The following is an 18,816-nucleotide window of genomic DNA, read 5'->3' on the forward strand; positions in this document are numbered from 1 at the left end:
GATAGATAGATAGATAGATAGATAGATAAATAGATATATAGAAATAGTCAGATAGATAGATAGATAGATAGAAATAGATAGATAGACAGATAGACAGATAGAAATAGATAGATAGATAGATAGAAATAGACAGATAGATAGATAGAGATAGATAGAAATAGATAGATAGATAGATAGATAGAAATAGACAGACAGACAGACGGATAGATAGACAGATAGATAGATAGATAGAGATAGATAGATAGATAGATAGATAGATAGAAATAGACAGATAGATAGATAGAAAGATATAGAAATAGATAGATGAATAGATAGATAGAAATAGATATTCATGTTTGTGTAAATCTCATATTTAAAGACCTTATTTAAAGCCAAACAGAATAAGCAACCCTTAGTATTTCAGTGTTATGACAATAAAAGCTATTACTATTACTACTCTTAGTGTTTTTAGAACCATTTACTAATAACAATTGTTCTTCTGAAAATGGAAATGGACAAGGAAGAGGCTGTTGTATAAGCAACTAATTCATAACACTGAAAGAATACAAGAGCAGGTATAAATACAGCTGTCTGTTATGACAGTAAACTGCCCTGGTGTATAATAAGCCTAGTGTCCCAGTGTTTGTACACACACAGGCTAGTCCTAATACCCTGTGGGATAAATCATGGCACACTAGAACCAAAACATTGCCAGCTGACCCCTGTAATTACACTGTGATTTAATAACAAGATTATCCTTTCATCTGTATTAATAGAACTTTGTGCATTGCTTTGTTTGTGTCATATTTTAATACTTTATTTCCTCTCAGTGTTAATAGATTGTCACAGACAATCTATTTACAAAATTCAATATGAACAGATTTACATGAAACACATTTTTTTTTTAATATTCCATGAAATTTTAGCATTGATTTTGGCAATTGAATCTTTTTTATACTCACATCACCAAAGTCCTACAAAATTAATCTGATCAATTATTCTATTATCAAAGAACATGGATTAGATAAATCACTGCAGACCCCATGTGGGATATACATGAATGAGTTGTAAAACTACAAAAATAAAACAAACACTTTGGTGCAAGCATTAGATTGCTAAAAATGACTGTCCTGGGATTTAATTCTCAGCACAGGTGCAGCAGGGTATATCAGCTCTGTAATCTGTCTAGATAGCTATAAAGCAGGAAGAAGTGATCAGAGCTAAATACTAAGTAACTGATTTATTAATAAATGTGTCTGCATTGCATGTTATACCTGTGCAGAGCAATGTCTCCCCCTCTCAGCTGTATAGGAATGTCACACTCAATGCATTCACTAAGGCAATCACTGCAACATTCCATACACACAGATCTGGTGGCTTACCTGAAGAATATTTTTGAGAAGATGTTGGCTTTCTCCAGAGGGGACCTCTGCATGGTGACACTAGGCTGCTGGCTGCAGCAGAGAGTGAGAGTGAGAGGCTCTTCTCTGCACAGTAAGCCTTGCTGTGGCTGTTCTCACACCTTATGACTTCAGCCAGTTGAAGGCACTACCTCCTCAGCTCTGCCCATATTTTGGAGAGCAATGCACAGAGTGGCAGGAGAGGTTTCTCTTCCTCCTATTCACCCTCTCTCCCTCCCACTCTCTCTCTGTCAGTGTTTAGGTAACAGAGAAGGGGTGTGTAGATTTGAAAGATTATCAAATATTTCATAACCCAAGGCAGGTCCAGAATAATATAAGGTAAAAGCCCTTATAATAAGACTTCTGGGGATTATCAAGTCACTCTGACAAGTTCTTAGTAGCCATTTTGGCAAGCCAACTTCATGTAGGGCTAAGAATTTTTTTTTTTTAAACTTTATAATAAATTTTTGCCCATGTTTACATGGGTGTTAATTAAGGATATTTTTCAATTCATCCTTTTTTTTTTTTTTTTGTCAATAGAACTTGGTCTAAACTAATCAGATCAGAAATAACTTATCAGGTTTCGTACATCCAATAGACCGCTTATAGACTGTTTGTATCCACTTCTCTATTCAACGGATCTGCTTTTTAGTATTGATGAACCACTAAACCTTGACCTCAACATCAGAAATGATCACAAGCTGTTAGAAAAAAACAACAAAAATATCCCTAGACCAGGGGTAGGCAACCTTCGGCTCTACAGATGTTGTGGACTACATCTCCCTTGATGCTTTGCCAGCAATATGGCTGTAAAAGCATTATGGGAGATGTAGTCCAAAACATCTGTAGAGCCGAAGGTTGCCTACCCCTGCCCTAGACATTAATGGAGACGTCTGTAAAACAAATCATTTGAAAAGCTTTTTTCTAAGAGATTGTGATCACTTCTGATCCAAACAAATGAAATCAAGGCCATTGTTACCAACAAGATACGATGGATAGTGATCTCTTGAACAGATATCTGGTTACGTAGAACAAGCCAATGTTGGTTGAAAGGGGCACAATAGATCGAATCCCATTGCTTTGGTACTTGGTATGCAAAAACGAAGAGGGGTTACAGAGTATAGCCAAGATAAATGTTCATTAATTAAGGGATATATTTGTCAATGCAGCGAATCAATTTCCTACTGTCAAAAAATTGGGATAAAATAGGTTAGCAATGACTGCGGCTAATTTCGAGAATTTTTCAAAATAACAATTTTTGTTACATTTTTCAATTTGATTCTCAATTAACCACATTTCGGTCTTTGGTGATTATATTTAATATAGTCATCACAGACTGGCCCCTAAATAATTTGGAGATTTATGAAGTGTCTTTTGTGCTAAAATGAGTGGGACACTTGATTTTTGGTCTAGGATCTCTGAAGGCTAGTTCGATATGATGGAATTATTCTATCTTGCATCCGTAAAGAGTTAATAGAGAATGTCTGTTAACCGCGCAAAACAAATCCAGTAGATTGCTGATTGTATCCTCTGTTTGTCATGACAGTATTACAACATGATATAATGAGCAATAACATGTGAAGCTGTTCTGTTTATGTAAAACTGTTACAATAGGTATAATAAAAGTTGAAGCGAAATACTCCCAGGTATTGTAAAATCAAACTAACTTAGAGGTTGAGGAGGACACAAATTACATAAGTGTTCACGTCAACTCAGGTGCTATATTTTAATAAAATCACTATGTGAAAGTACTGGGCTAAGCCATCAAAGAAATGTAACGGCACCATAACAATCTTCATTCTGGTACAGTTCATTCTAAAGGATTAATTAGTAGGAACAACTGAATATTTGTAAACAGAATGAAGGTCGTGCATTTTATACATTTGGAGAAACCATTCGAAACATGAAAATATGGTTGCTATGTATTAATAATGGGACATGGGCAAAAAACTAGATTTATTAAATGGACTCTCCACTGCCCAAATACAAAATAAACAAAAATCACTGTTCATTAGATAAACACCCAAAGTATAACTTGCATGCATTTAATTATGCATTTTTTTCAATGGGGTATATATAAAGCAAAAATGACAAAGTGTGTTTGCACTCAAGCAGATTATAGGTGCCGGTATCTTTGCCACCCCCTCAGGCCAAAAAAATGAAATATCAAAAATACAAAAATTGATACCGCACTAAACATGAAAAAAATATAAAGATTTACTAGCAGGACATTGCCGTATACCTGAATACAGCTCCAATTTCTACATTACGAGAGAGAAGATATATAATCTTAAAGTGACAGGCGCCAAAAAATTACCAAGTGCTTAATATGTGCTTAAAGTGCTAATATAAACTATGAGCGTTCCTATATGTACAAATCTGTGTACAGCAAGATTAATCACAAGATAGTAAGTGAATATTCCTACGGAAATCTCATACAGTATACAGTAACTCCTGCAGGTAAATAATCTCAATTGTAATTCGCTAATTGCTTTGTGTATGGTTCATTCCATCAGGAAAAGGTAAATGAACAAGGCATTAATTTCAGCAGCGATCATAATTGATGTAACATACATTGGTTGTACTGTATACTGTAGTAAAAAATATTAATATTAGCACTTTAAGCACATATTAAGCACTTGGTAATTGTTTGTCACTTATCACTTTAAGATTATATATCTTCACTTTCGTGATATAGAAATTGGAGCTGTATTCAGGTATATGGCAATGTTCTGCTAATAAATCTTTTTATTTTCTTCATGTTGAGTGCGGTATCAATTTTTGTATTTTGTATATCTAAAGCAGAACCTGCAGTTCTCTTGCCTGTTGCCTTTACAAGCCCTCCCCTTCTAACCTCGCCCAGAGTTTCTGTGGTTGTCCAATCACAGACTTCCCAATGTAGCTCGATGAGAAGTCTTTGCTCTGAGCAACTGGCTGTCTCTTGACTTTAGCTCCACTGAGCTAACCAACCCAGGAAGTAACCTGTTGTCTGCTTGGAAGCAAAGGGGGTGTAAGCAGGTTAATTTACAAAAGTAGCAATTTTATTTACTCTCCCTGACTGCTGGGAATGGACAGGACAGAAGTACTCTCAGTCATTCTAACCTCTAACCTCTAACAACCTGCCCAGCATTTGACAACTGTGTCACAATACCAAGTAAATTGGAAAAAACTAAATGGCAATAGCTTACTGTATACCTGCAGAGAATTGTGCTAGAACAATGTATACATATCACCTATACATGTACATGATTTAAGAATTAATCACAGTGAAATTTGGGGAAAATATTCAAGCTGTGACTATAGCTAGATTGGAAGATTTTTTTTTACATCAGTAGCCTTTTGCCTAAATTTTTCAATTCTGCTTTAAATTGACTGTAATTCTATATTTAGTGAATTAACCCCACTGAGTTTCAAGGCTTTCCACTATAGATTCTCAGTTCCCAGCCCCTAATAAACAGACTGCAGGAAGTACTTATACAATTCTCTAGATAAGTTTGTTTGCTTCTCTTTGATATGTCTATCTTGTTATCCTTAGCTCATGCAAGCCAACAAGACAGTCAATTATCTGATGCTTTCCTTATTATAAGCCAGGGCTCATTCTGCCCATTTATTATATGACATAGATTTAAAAGTTGGTAATTATCTTAAAGGCACACAATGTGGTAAAATTACCCTCTGCTTTTAATAATACATTTTTATTGAAGTAGATATGAGTAATAGACTTATGCACAAATGCGTTTTTAAGCTGGGTCGAACAAATAAAATGCCTTTTAATCTACGCCCAACGAATCAATCCATCCGGTATTTACCTGTCCGGTATTTATCTGAGTCTTACTGAATTATTTTTTTTTAAAACGCAATATGTTTACCTTACATAAATCAGAAGTTTGTCATTCGGATCTACAGGGTAACACAAAAGATTTGGATGAAATTTGCACATTCAAATCAGGAAAAGAGAATTTAGGCTGTCTGATTGGCTACATCTGGGACCAGCTTAGTACTACAAAATCGCTACAGTTATAATTCACTCGGAGCTGAAAGTAGGTTGCAGGTTATGCTCTACATGTACACCAACTATGCAAACATTCATGGTGCTTAAAGGGATACTGTAGTGCCAGGAATACAAAGCTGTATCCCTGTCACCAACGATCCCTCTACCTCCCCCTCCCTCGCACCCCTCATTCCCCCCCAACCAATAAATAAAGGGTTAAAAACCCTTTATTTACTGACCTTATCAGAGCGCCGATATCCTTCGGGGTTGAGGTGAAGCTCCGCCCCTCCAACGTCCCGCGATGTGCAGGATCTAATGCGCATGCGTGCGCATTAGACCTCCTCATAGGAAAGCATTAATGGGGAAAAATCTGACGCTGGAGGTCCTCATGCAGAGCGTGAGGACGTCCAGTGCCAGATAAAGGACCAAAAGTCTGTTGGACAGCCACTGAGGGCAGACTTAGTGTAAACATTGCAGTACCCTGGAACTGCACAGTTTTACATTGCAGCACTAGGTGCAAAATGGACACAATCACCCAGACCACTTCATTGAGCTTAAGTGGTCTGTGTGCCTACCAGGGCCGATCCTAGGGTCACAGACGCCTGGGTGCAGAATTTTTTTTATGCTCCCAGATGGGCGTGGTCATCATACTTACCCCTCCCCTTTGCAAATGAACAGGCCTGTCTGTTTCTATGTCAACGACTCTCTTGACAGGCGCCCAGTAGGATTTGCCGGCAAATGCGCTAACCTTACCCAAACCCCCATTAAAACACGGACACAGGTTATACTGTTGGAAATAATTAGTCAACAGCTTTATTAAATTATTAATAATAATAATTAAGGAATAACAAATGGGGTCATTGCCAACAAATCTTATTAAAGTTAACATCCCCCCATATACATAACATACCCCTAGCAATGACCCCACAATAATAACAATAGATTACAATCTAAATAACATGTTAATACAGAAACTGGCCACCCAATATGACCACATTTCCACCAGGTTAAATTGTAGGGGTGTACCGAGACACCGCTACCCACCATATCGATTGTAGGGGTGTACCAAGACACCGCTACCACCATATCCATTGTAGGGGTGTACCAAGACACCGCTACCCACCAGTTCCAGTGTAGGGTGTACCAAGACACCACCACACCCCCAGGTTCGGAGCCACCGATGGGCTCGAACCTACCAACCACGTGCAACACTGCCCAATCCACACTAAACCTCAGGATGCCCACTTTCTCCTCCATCTACCCTCCGATTTAACCAGGCCATTCCCCGCCACAGCTCAGGACTTAACACCTAAAGCTCCTGAGCGACCCCCACCACACCGGAATAAGGCCTGTTGAATGCCTTCCTGAAGGCCCAATTTAAACAGATCACACCTTACATCCGAAAACGTACCCCATCCCCCTTGGAGTATCCAGGGAGCTTGCCTCCCAGTTCGTTGTGTCTCACTGTTGCACCGCCCCCACATCTGATAAATACCGCCGTCAATTTTTTATTAATTCGTCCTCGCCACCGAGACCGGGTACCTAGTATGTCTCCAATGTAACTGAGGAACCATCTCGGACCACACCACCACCACACCTGTGGCCAGCTCCCATAGCCAGTCCACCTTCCTCTGCCTCCACCTGTTCAATTCCTTTTCCGGGACCATGCCGATATCCTTCCCGCCCTTGCGGATTACCAGAATGTCCTGGACAGTACCCCTTGTTACCTTCCGGAAAATTTTCTCCACTATTGCCTTGCCACCAAAACCCCCGAAAACCAAAACCACTCCAGCTCCACCAATTCCAAAGGAAAGCCCAGTTGTGCTTGACCCAAACCGCGGCTCCCTTCTGCGCCCCTTAGATGTAAGAGTGGCCCACCAACCATGTCACCAAACCTGAAATGAAATTAATTAGGGACAAGGCATAGCCCCAAACACAAACCCATACGTCCATAGCCATTAAACCAAATAGACCGGCCGTAAACAGGAGTTAAACCGTACTGACTCCCACCTGCCTAAACGTTACCCCAGGTCCTCACTTAAAACCAGGCGGGTCGCCTCTGTCGCCGCCATTATCCGGGAAGCATGGGCCCCAAAGTGCCCGGGATCCAAACCCAACATTGTCAAACCCCTCCAAACAAACCCCTGCGGCAATTGAATCGTGACAGCGCCGATCCATCCCCTTTTACCAGTAAGCCACCCGGGATGTCCGGGCGAAGCTCCAAGTAACATGATGCGCTATACGCCGGGCGTACCCCTGACCCCGGCAAGGAATATAGCTTTACAAACCTCCTTTACCAGACACATCCGTTCTTGTACAACCCTACCGAATCATTACCTTAACCGACTGAGGTTCGACAACCGAGTGTAGAACTCCCCAACACCCGCCTGAAAGGCACTCACCAGCTCCCCAATCCGAATTGCTCCAAGCCCCCGAGAAGGCCACCGCAAACAAACTCACCGCAAAAGTAGAGTAACACACCACCAGGCGTTGCGTTACCCAAGGAAACCAGCCGCCCGGCACTGACATATTTCATACCTCTCCGTAAGACCCGCGATGCCTGACGGACGTGACAACATTCCGTCACTTCCTCCCAATCGGTCAGTTTGAACCCTAACGCCAATCCTGCCATGCTCCTGTCCATTGCCGATGGAGCTAACGCTGAAAGAACAAGTGGCTTAGGAACCACAGCAAGGTATCCCTTCGCCCCTTTTTTGACTAGGACCCCCCAGTGAAACCAACCGTCTCGTCCTACATATCCTAAACCTTCACATAGGCAGTCCCCGTGCCCGGTGCCATAGGATTCCGTATCAATCCTCCAAGCATGGCGTCTCGAGCTGCCACATTTCCTTCAGACTGGCCTGTCCCTCCTCCCGTGCCCCCTAGGGCCGCCATTGGCAGCTTGTCCCCTTGTGCGCGAGCCAAGTAACCAGCCCCTACCTTCCGCCAACCAGGCACGTGGCGTCTGGTTAAACGACCTGCACAATAATACAAATCGCCGCCATTGGCATACCTCCTGAACCGAGGACCCGGCTGGATAGTAAACCGCATGAACCCCGCCGTATTGTCCGTGAATTCCGACTTTTCGTCCCTTAATCCTTCACCTTTTAGATCCACGGCCACTCCCAATGGAAATAACTCAAAAGATGCCAACTTTGAATTAGAGGACTTCCCTTTCATGCCTCCTGCCACCGCTCCGCGCACCACCTGCCTTCCAGGTATGCCCCGGAATCTATGTTCCCAGAGGCATCCGTGAACAACTCGATACCACCCGCAATGGCTCCACAAGTAGCCTTTGCCATGAAACGGCTACAGACCCATTCCTCGCGACTAACCTGACATGCGAACTTGAAACTGCCCTATGAACAACTGCGATTTCTCAGCGTGACCTTCTTGGACCTGTGAACCTTCACCCTGAACTCCCGAAGTGCAGTCAACTGATCCCCAGGCAATTAACACTCTCCTACCACCGAAACAATTTCCAGCCTAAGCTAAGACGCGCGGTAGGATTCCGGTGACCGTAAGGTATGTCCACAATGGCCCGGCCCAGCCGAGCCCACACAGCAAGCTATCTTACAGATAATGTACTAAGGAACCCCTTCCTGATTCCTCTTTCACCACCCACTCCCAGACGGAACCAACTTCCCGAAGTAGGAACATGAAATTGAACTGTCCCTTGGCAAGCAGAGGTTACCAATAGGCACCTGCAAACATGCAACCCAAAAGATGGAAGGGTCGTCAATAATCGAACGAGTCCCGCTCCCCCGAACCAACTCGACGGCAAGGCCGAATTATGCCAAAGATACAGAACAGGTCTGCGTCGATGTCCTCATTTACCGATGCCCCTTTCGGGTGTGATACGTTTTGTATCAGACGGAATTTGCCTGCCCCTTTCTAGGGGACCACCCCCCACAGAGACACCCACAGATCCTCTAATGGCGGGATGTAACGGACCCGCCATTCCCCAATTGGGCTTCCTCGCGTGACCACTCGACTTTGAACGGAATAGCGAAAACCCCCCTAACAATCCCAGCCATAAAACTAGTGCCTTCATGGGAAGCTTACTGCCTTAGCCACGGCAGCAACGCACTGATCGTCACCGGTGCCGCTCCGAGCTGAAGCCCCGGCGAGTACCCCTCCTGCCTTTGGTTTTCCTTTCTTGACGATACTGCGATACTTCCGCCTTTCCCCTCCTCTTCTTTTCCGGCCTTCTTCCTATCATCTCCTTTTAAAATCAAGGAACTCCTCGAGCGGAAGACAGGAATTTTTTTTTTTTTTTTTTACAAATCCCCTTAATCAAATCTTATCCTCCACCTTCAAGTGACCCCCCAATGTCCCCGCGATGGACACATGCCCATTTCTTTGCGCCGCACCTGGAATATTGCCACACATCTAACTGTTCTCCTGCCCTGTCGAATGTCCCCCGTACCGGTACACCGTATTCCCCTTCCCTTCCCGGCATGCCATCACCACCGCCCTAACTTTTGCCTCCCGACCACCCTCCGGTGACCCCACCCTTCCGCACCGCCGGGACAGCTCCCTTTTTCCTTGATCATGACTCTAAAATAATTTTTGCAATTTAAAAAGTGTGGTGTGTTTATTGACTCACCGCCCGAACCCCCGTCTGCGCTGTCCTTACGTCCACCTTGCCGGGCTCTGGAATATCCGGTGGACGCCAACTCCTGTCTGCGCTAGTCCCGCCTCAAGCTCGTAGGAGTAACAGTCCTCGACCTGCTGGGAGAAGATAACCTGGGTAGTCTGTTCTGATATAGCTTTACGAGCCCTTCCTCCCTGCGCTCTGTTCTGTCGTCCTAATCTCTGCTCCTTCTTGCTGCCTGACCTTCCTGGCCGCAGGCGTCACGCCTCTGCCCTAGTGAAATCCTGCCAGATGAAGCTGAAGCGCTGCACTGAGACCTCCTCCTCTCCCAGGAACTGGACCACCTCCTACCACACCGACTTCTTGACGGGCTCCTCACCTGCTCCTCCATCCCTCATCCGACCTCCTGCTGCTGCTGTGCCTGTCATTGTCCCTGCGCTGTTCCCTCCCATACTCACACGTGCTGACGCTCCTCCTGTGTTCCTGCTCCTGAGAACGCCCCCCAGGGGGCTCCTGCTTGCCTCTGTCCCTTACGTTCATTTCCACCCGTCCTTTGTCCTCTCTTCTGCCCTCTGCTTGCAGTACCTGGCCTCTCCCCGGCCGCCTCATCCACTTGTGGCCCCTTTAATTAATCCTGGTTGCTGGCCTTCCCCTCCATAGCTGCTTTGCTGCGCCTGCTGCTTTCACTATCCCCTTCCTTCACTATTGTGGGGGATAGGGACTGTATTGTGTGGGATAGTGGCTTTAGTGGGGGGGATAAGGGCAGTATTGTGGGGGTTTGGGGTTTTATTGTGATGGGATCAGGGGCAATTTGTGGGCGATTGATTCTTTAGGAACACTATTGAGGGTATATGGGCTTTAGTGTAGTGGTATAGTGGCTGTATTGTGGGGGGAAATGTGCTGTATAATGTGGGGCACATTATAAAGTGCTTTAGTCTGGGGGATAGGAGCAGTATTGTGTGGAATAGGGGCATTAGTGGGGTGGATAGGGTCACTATTATGGGGTATTGGGGTTTTATTGTGATGGTGACAGGGGCTGTATTGTAATGAATTTATTCTTTAGTGTGGATGGATAGGGAAAGTATTGTGGGGAATTGGGGCTTAAGTGGGGAATAGGAACACTATAGTATTGGGACTTCAGTGTGATGGTATAGTGACAGTATTGTGGGGGATAAGATCTTTAGTGTGAGGGAGAGCGGGGTATTGTCTGCGAATAGGGACAGTATTGTAGCAGGCTAGGGACTTTGTGGTAGGAGATAGGAATTGTATTGTGGAGGATTGCGATTTTAGTGGGGGATAGAGGCAGTATTGTGGGGGGATTGGGGCAGTATTGTCTTGGAACAAGGACAGTGTTGTGAGAGGTATTAGAGTGGGGGGATGGGTAGAAACCGTATTGTGTGGGGTTGGGGCTTTAGTGAGGCATAGGCCAGTATTGGGGGGGATTGGGACTTTAGTGGGGGAATAGGTGCCATGGCGTGGTGGGTAGGGGCAGTATTATCTTAGAACAAGGACAGTATTGTGTGGGTTTGGGGCTTTAGTAAAGGATAGGGTAGTATTGGGAGGGGTAGTATTGTGGGGATTGGGGCTGTAGTGTGAGTTTAATAAGTGCAGTATTGTGGGGGGCTTTAAGTTGGTGAGGATATGAACAGTATTGTTGGAATTAACGCTTTAGTGGGAGGACTGGGGACAGTATTGTGGGCACATACACGTGTAATGAAACACACTCACACACTGAGCCACACAAACAACCACAGGCACAATCTCACAATCTAACAGACATTCTCACACACGCACTCAGCAAAAGAAGTGTGGTTTTTAATTTTAAGTTTTACATTTTTTGCCACCCATTCTCCTTACCTTTAGGAGAACTGGAGTGGATTCACAGTCCCCTAGTGTCCAGTGTGGGCTGCTGCTATGCACCTCTGAGGGAGCTCCGATCCATATGAGCACTCCCTATATAGCTCCCTTGCGCGCCCTGGGCCGGAATAACATCACATCCCGTCTATGGGGACCTCTACAGGGCGCGAGGGAGATGTACAGGGAGTGCTCATATGGAGCTTCCACGCTGGCCATACACCTCCAATCAGCGAGTGGTGCAGCATATCAGGCAGGCGGACGCTCGGCGCCGGGCAGCATATTTGAAGTAGCTGCTCGGCGTCAAGAGAGAGCACACACAGTGCTACGCTAGGCAGAGGCTGAGGAGACCCTCACCTAGTGCAGAACCACAGGATGGCAGCAAACGTGGAGCCCCCCACAACTCTACTGCCTCGAGGGTGACCCCCACCTTCTGGCACCCCGTGCCCCTGCCCAGGATTGGCCCTGGTGCCTACAGTGTCCCTTTAACCCCTTAAGGACCAAACTTCTGGAATAAAAGGGAATCATGACAAGGGGTTAAAGTTACCCTTCAAGTAGACTACTCCTATAATAGCTTAGTACAAACAATGTTCTATAAAAGTAGTGACAAGGTAGTTTCCATCAGAGGAAATAAAATTCACACCAAAGTTTCTTTCTGTTTTTTTAGGTCTGTTACTGGCTTGCCCAGGTATGGATAAGGAAAGAAGAACAACAGTGATAGGAAAGTGGGAGAGATGAAACACACCTAATGTGAATTACCCTCAAACAACACGTGATAGGATCCACAAACTCTCACCCCAACAAATTTAACTAACTGTTTTGGTAGGTAAACATTTTATACAAAAGTATTGAAAGAAAATACAAGGGGGCGGAGCCTGGACGCTGAGCCGAGCGGACGCGTCTGCCACGAGCTCCTGCTAGACGGGCCACAAAAGAGAAGAAAAACGGCTAAGATATGGCACAACGGACCTTACAGGTGCACCACCCATGCCGGGGACGCACCGCCGATCAGGTGGACACTACACCGAGGCCTGCCGATGCCGGGAGCACGGGGATGCGGCTGCGGCCTACTGGGGCTGGAGCCGGGGGGAGACGGCCGCTCTCCTCGGCGACGGAGCCCGCAAGCGACATCACCGCAATCTACCCCCCCCCCCTATGGACCGGTGGGGGATATCCCGGTCCCCGCTGGACCACCATGTCTAAGCGGAACACAGACAAGCGAGCCCCGCGGTACGCAGAGGCACCAGAAACTCAAGGCCCTCTTAAGATGGCCGCCCCACGCGGGCCCCAGCGGGGGGTAGCCCAACCCAAGCTACCCACTCCTCAGCGAGAACACCTTGACTGGCTCTGCACACGGCTTGGGGACCTGCTACACAGCAGAGGCATACCGTACCACAAGGCTGAAGCATTGGTGGCCTCGTGGATCCGACCGGCGGCAAGGCGCAGCCATTACAGGCGCATACCTCGAGCCTCCAGAGCTGCTGTTCGGCTATATAGGTTCCGGCGAGCCTTAAAGAGGGACGGAGCACTAGGTTTATCGCATGTAAGCTTCCACCTAAAGTCACACAAAACTGGGACAAACACTCAAGCTACTCTAGTGGGGCACCCATTGGACCGGTCCCATACGAGCCAGCGCAACTCGAACCAGCACTCACCCGCCATCACTACAACACAGGGATACGTGCGGCTGCACACCCCCAAAGCTACCACCGAGCAGAGGGTGCACCTAACACATACAAAACCACCTCACACAAGCAGCGGGGTCCTGAACAGGCCTAAAGATATACCTCACGGTCCAGAGTTCTACCCACAACGACGGGGACGTGGTACTGAGGGCTGCCCACAATGCCTTCCCAGGCCGAAGACCACATGGAGTCAGACTCCAAGGCACCGACCACACCGCCGGAGGCTTACCCGCCGCTGGCGGCGGCAGAACATCCGAGCCCCACATGGCGCCCGAAGAGGGAACGACCCGGCCTCTCCGAGCAACCGAGTCGGTGGAATACAGGTGAAGGCCTTCACAGAGGCCTGGGGCTGGCAGACAGCTGCCACCAGTCTGCACCAAGTCGTACCCATGTGGAATTTACCAATCGCTGAGACCGTCTTTCCCACCCCTCAAACACGCACGACAACTCTACCCGGCAGCGGGATAGGCTGAACTACCCCGCTAACAGACTGTCTCACTACCACCACCTCTGGTTAGGGACTGTTGGGACATAGCCTGTGCGGCTACACGATCTCCCTTTGCTGGACTTCCGTTTGTAACCCCACTCCTAAGCTACCTGTTGGTTCTGTAATTAGCTATAGCATGCACACATATAAAACGACTAGACGAAGCGTAATGATGATTCCTTATGGCACAAACGGTAGATGAATGGTCAAGCTCTCTATTTTATTTTATTATCATTTACTATCTTTTAACGTATAGCAGACTTTCAAATTGTTCGCATTACCGCTCTGCCACCTGCTTAACTTGCTTTAATTGTTGAGTGTGTTTAGTCAGTCATGTAGGCCTCATTGTTTCTCCTACTTTGCTCCCTTTAGGTAACATACGTGTACCGCTATTTAACTAGTCAACCAGTTTTTGTGAATCTCGCATGCAGTGATATATATGTTTAGATCAATGTATATTGCCTGCCTTACTCACGTAAGACTCATAACACTTGACTTGTATTTTGCTTTTCACTGCATGCTGAGTTCGCAAACTTAACATATCCGCTGTTGTCACACTTGCCTAGACTACGTATTAATGCTTAGCCGAGATTGCTATCACTGTCTGGGATAATGTACCTGAGTTCGTGGAGCTTACCAACCTTGTTATTGATTTAGTTTTACTGTTTACTACTCCGGATCCTACGATCCTTAGCTTGTATTTGCAAATTGGTGCTTAACTACGTTACATAAAACAAAAAAAAAAAATTAGGCATTGAAAATCTGGAAATGTACTTTAAATTTGTGAATTGTTGTACCAACCCTATAATGTAACTCGCTTAAACGTTTCCTCCGTCTTCTCTTCTGTACCCCATACTATATGCCTTAATAAAAATCAGATTGACAAAAAAAAAAAAAAAAAAGAAAGAAAATACAATTGCTAGAATATCTGTCAATGGTTGGATCCCCTTCTCCTTTTGTATGAAGGTGTCTAACTATATATCCCCGTCTGTACAATGACCAATTTTCTTTAAGCATCATTGCTCTTGGTTAGAGTGCCATGTTACAACTGTTAAATAAATAAAGAGATCTCTATCCAGAGCACTACTATGTTTGTAAGGTGTTACAGGATCATCCTGGCGATGGACCAAGTGACAAGACGTTTAGTCTCTGAACAGTCAACATTCACGGGTTACTCCCTTTTTTGATTAGTTTGAGCCTTTCCTCTCTTTAAAAAGTCCAGCAGGCTTTAAAGGGACACTATAGTCACCTGAACAACTACAGCTTAATGTAGTTGTTCAGGTGAGATCTATAGCTCCCTGCAGGCAATCTAATGTAAACACTGTATTTTCAGAGAAAATACAGTGTTTACATTGATTGATAGGAATACCTCCAGTGGCCGTCACTCAGACGGCCACCAGAGGGACTTCCTATCATGCAGGGCCCTAAAAAGGCCCTGTACACGTCAGACCAGGGGCATATTAGCCGCGAGGCAAACAAGGCATTTGCCTTGGGCGGCATTTTCCAGGGGGCGGCAAAAAACGCCGCCCCCAAATGCCCAAGGCAAATGTCTTGTTAGCCTTGCGGCTAACAGACATGCTGGGCTGGTTGCTGGGCGGCCAGCGAGGGAGCTCTTCCCCTGAGCTCTCTGCTCAGCTCCCTCGCGCGCCGCGCGCAGAGTGAGACTGGGAGCCGGAATATGACGTCATATTCCGGCTCCGCCTCCCAGCCTCACTCTGCGGGCGGCGCGCGAGGGAGCTGAGCAGAGAGCTCAGGGGAAGAGCTCCCTCACTGGCCGCCCAGCCTGCCCGCCAGTGCCGTCCTGCAGCCACTGGACCACCAGGGAATGGGAGAACCCCCCCACCCCCAGCATTCCCAAAGGTAGGGGGGGGGGGGAGTAAATGAAAAAAAAAATGTGTTAATGTGAGTGTGTGTGTGTGTGTGTCTCTGACTGTGTGTGTCTGATAGTGTGTGTGTGTGTGTTAGTGTGTGTGTGTGTGTCTGTGACTGTGTGTGTTAGTGTGTGTGTGTCCGACAGTGTGTGTCTGTTAGTGTGTGTGTCTGTTAGTGTGTGTGTCTGTTAGTGTGTGTGTGTCTGTTAGTGTGTGTGTCTGTTAGTGTGTGTGTCTGTTAGTGTGTGTGTCTGTTAGTGTGTGTCCGACTGTGTGTGTTTGTTAGTGTGTGTGTCTCACTGTGTGTGTCTGTTAGTGTGTGTGTCTCACTGTGTGTGTCTGTTAGTGTGTGTGTGTGTCCGACTGTGTGTGTTTGTTAGTGTGTGTGTCAGACTGTGTGTGTTTGTTAGTGTGTGTGTCAGACTGTGTGTGTTTGTTAGTGTGTGTGTCAGACTGTGTGTGTTTGTTAGTGTGTGTGTCAGACTGTGTGTGTTTGTTAGTGTGTGTGTCTCACTGTGTGTGTCTGTTAGTGTGTGTGTCTCCGACTGTGTGTGTTTGTTAGTGTGTGTGTCAGACTGTGTGTGTTTGTTAGTGTGTGTGTGTCCGACTGTGTGTCTGTTAGTGTGTGTGTGTCCGACTGTGTGTCTTTGTTAGTGTGTGTGTCTGTTAGTGTGTGTGTCCGACTGTGTGTGTTTGTTAGTGTGTGTCCGACTGTGTGTGTTTGTTAGTGTGTGTGTGTCCGACTGTGTGTGTCTGACTGTGTGTGTCTGTTAGCTAGTGTATGCGTATCTGTCAGTGAATGTGTGTGTATTTAGAAGGCGGGGCAGGGGGGAAGGGTTGGGTGGGGGTGGCGCGCGCGCGGGGGGGTGTCTGAGTTTTGTCCTGCCTAGGGCAGCACAAAACCAAGATACACCACTGCGTCAGACGTATTAAAATATGTCTGACGTGTGCAGGAGAGAGAAGGCACTGTGTGCGCGCCTTCTCTCTCCAGCCTGTCAGCAGAGGAGGGGGGCGGGCAAAGACCGCAAGCTGAGCTGTCAGTCAGCTCAGCTCGCGGCCGCGCACACCGTGCGCATGCGCGGTAATGTGCTCAGGACTTCAGAGGGCGGCATGAATGCCACCCTCTGAAGTATGTGCGCATGTGTGGCGAAGCCGCGCATGCGCACAAGGGAGCAATGACGCTTCCAAATGGAAGCGTCTGATTGCTCCCTGTTCGCGCCCGCCTATTTCGTCATTTTGACGAAATAGGGGGCGCCGCTTCACGAGGCTCCCGGCGCTGGAACAAGGTAAGTAAATTTGGCTGCCTGGATAGTCCCTTTAAATAAATCAAGCAGGGTTATTTACTAAAGTGAGAATTCAAAGTGAATTTTAAATTTAAGGCACGGGCAGCTGAAATAAAAGGATAGCTGACTTAGAGAATGTTTCCAGTTTGGCTACTTAAATTTGAAATTGACTTTATGAATAACCCTTACAAAGTTGATTTTTTTTTTTTTTGGGGGGGGGGGTAGATGGGGATTTGAGGGGGGTGGAGTGAGATTGCAGACAGGGTTAGATGCCTTCTTTTATAACTCATGTTTAAATACTCTGAATATTAGCAATCCTGCCTTTTAATGAGCCAGTTTCAGAATTTTTGAGACCCGGTAACAACAGTAGCCTTCAGTCTACCGAGTGATCTGGATATTACTCCACCTAAACTTGCGCTGTGACTTACCTTACTGAGTGCAGTCTCAAAAACATGACAGGTCTAATCTTCTCAGAACCTCATCAACTACTCCCCATCTAGGATGGTGGACTATAGCTCTACACAGGGCCGGCGCTTCCTATAAGGCGAACTAGGCAGCCGCCCCCCTCGCCGACCCTTTAAATGTTGCAGCCGCCTGAGCGCTCTATAGAGAGCGCTCAGGCGGCTGCCACACTGCCTCACCTCCCCTGTAGCGTGGCCGTGCTCCTCTCCAGTCCGCGACCCGGCCAGACTGACAGGAAGTGCACACTTAGTGTGCACTTCCTGTCAGTCCGGCCGGGTACAGGAAACAGAAACTCCTGTACCGCGGACCGGAGAGGAGCTCGGCCACGCTACAGGGGAGGTGAGGTTAGGAGGAGAACTGGGGGGGGGGGTAGAAGGAGAACTGGGGGAGGTGGGTTAGGAGAACTGGGGGAGGGGAGGGAGATAAGAAGAACTGGGGGGTAAGAAGAATGAGGGGAGGGGGGTAAGAAGGAGAGGGAAGGTGGGGGAGTAAGATGGAAACAAGGGAGGGGGAGTAAGAAGAAAACAAGGGAGGGGGGAGTAAAAAGAATACAAGGGAGGGGGGAGTAAGAAGAAGACAAGTGGAGGGGGCTAAGAAGGGGGAGGGGGAATATGAAGAGGGGTGGGGGGAGTAAGAAGAAGAGGGGTGGGGGGAGTAAGAAGAAGACAAGTGGAGGGGGGAGTAAGAAGAAGAGGGGAGGGGGGGATAAGAAGAAAGGGGGAGGGGGAGTAAGAAGAAAGGGGGAGGGGGAGTAAGAAGAAAGGGGGAAGGGGAGTAAGAAGAAGACAAGTGGAGGGGAGGAGTAAGAAGAAGAGGGGAGGGGGAGTAAGAAGAAGAGGGGAGGGGGGGAGTAAGAAGAAGAGGGGAGGGGGGGAGTAAGAAGAAGAGGGGAGGGGGGAGTAAGAAGAAAGGGGGAGAGGGGGTAAGAAGAAGAGGAGAGGGGGGAGTAAGAAGAACACAGGGAGGGGGTGAGGAGAGGGGGAGGCGAGAAGAACACAGGGAGGGGGGAGTGAGAAGAACACAGGGAGGGGGGGTGAGGTGAGAAGAACACAGGGAGGGGGGAGTGAGAAGAACACAGGGAGAGGGGGGTGAGGAGAAGGGGAGGTGAGGAGAACACGGGGGGAGGTGAGAAGACATGGGGGGAGGTGAGAAGAACACAGGAGAGGGGGTGAGGAGAAGTGGAGATGAGGAGAAGGGGAGGTGAGAA

At 46.8% G+C, this 18,816-nt stretch overlaps 2 protein-coding genes across 2 annotated transcripts in view; both read right to left on the reverse strand.

Moving 5' to 3' along the window:
- CFTR (CF transmembrane conductance regulator) overlaps nucleotides 1–1,489 on the reverse strand; it is a 94,934-nt gene extending 93,445 nt beyond the window's left edge. The window contains exon 1 of the mRNA XM_063446842.1: nucleotides 1,362–1,489. Within this exon, the coding sequence (XP_063302912.1) occupies nucleotides 1,362–1,414 (53 nt within the window). The 5' untranslated portion in view covers nucleotides 1,415–1,489. The remainder of the gene's footprint in view (nucleotides 1–1,361) is intronic.
- Nucleotides 1–18,816, reverse strand: part of ST7 (suppression of tumorigenicity 7) — a 366,953-nt gene that overhangs the window by 61,637 nt on the left and 286,500 nt on the right. The gene's annotated exons all lie outside the window — the stretch shown is intronic.

The sequence above is a fragment of the Pelobates fuscus genome, chromosome 3 (genome assembly GCF_036172605.1).
Source record: "Pelobates fuscus isolate aPelFus1 chromosome 3, aPelFus1.pri, whole genome shotgun sequence".
NCBI classification, from domain to species: Eukaryota; Metazoa; Chordata; class Amphibia; order Anura; family Pelobatidae; genus Pelobates; species Pelobates fuscus.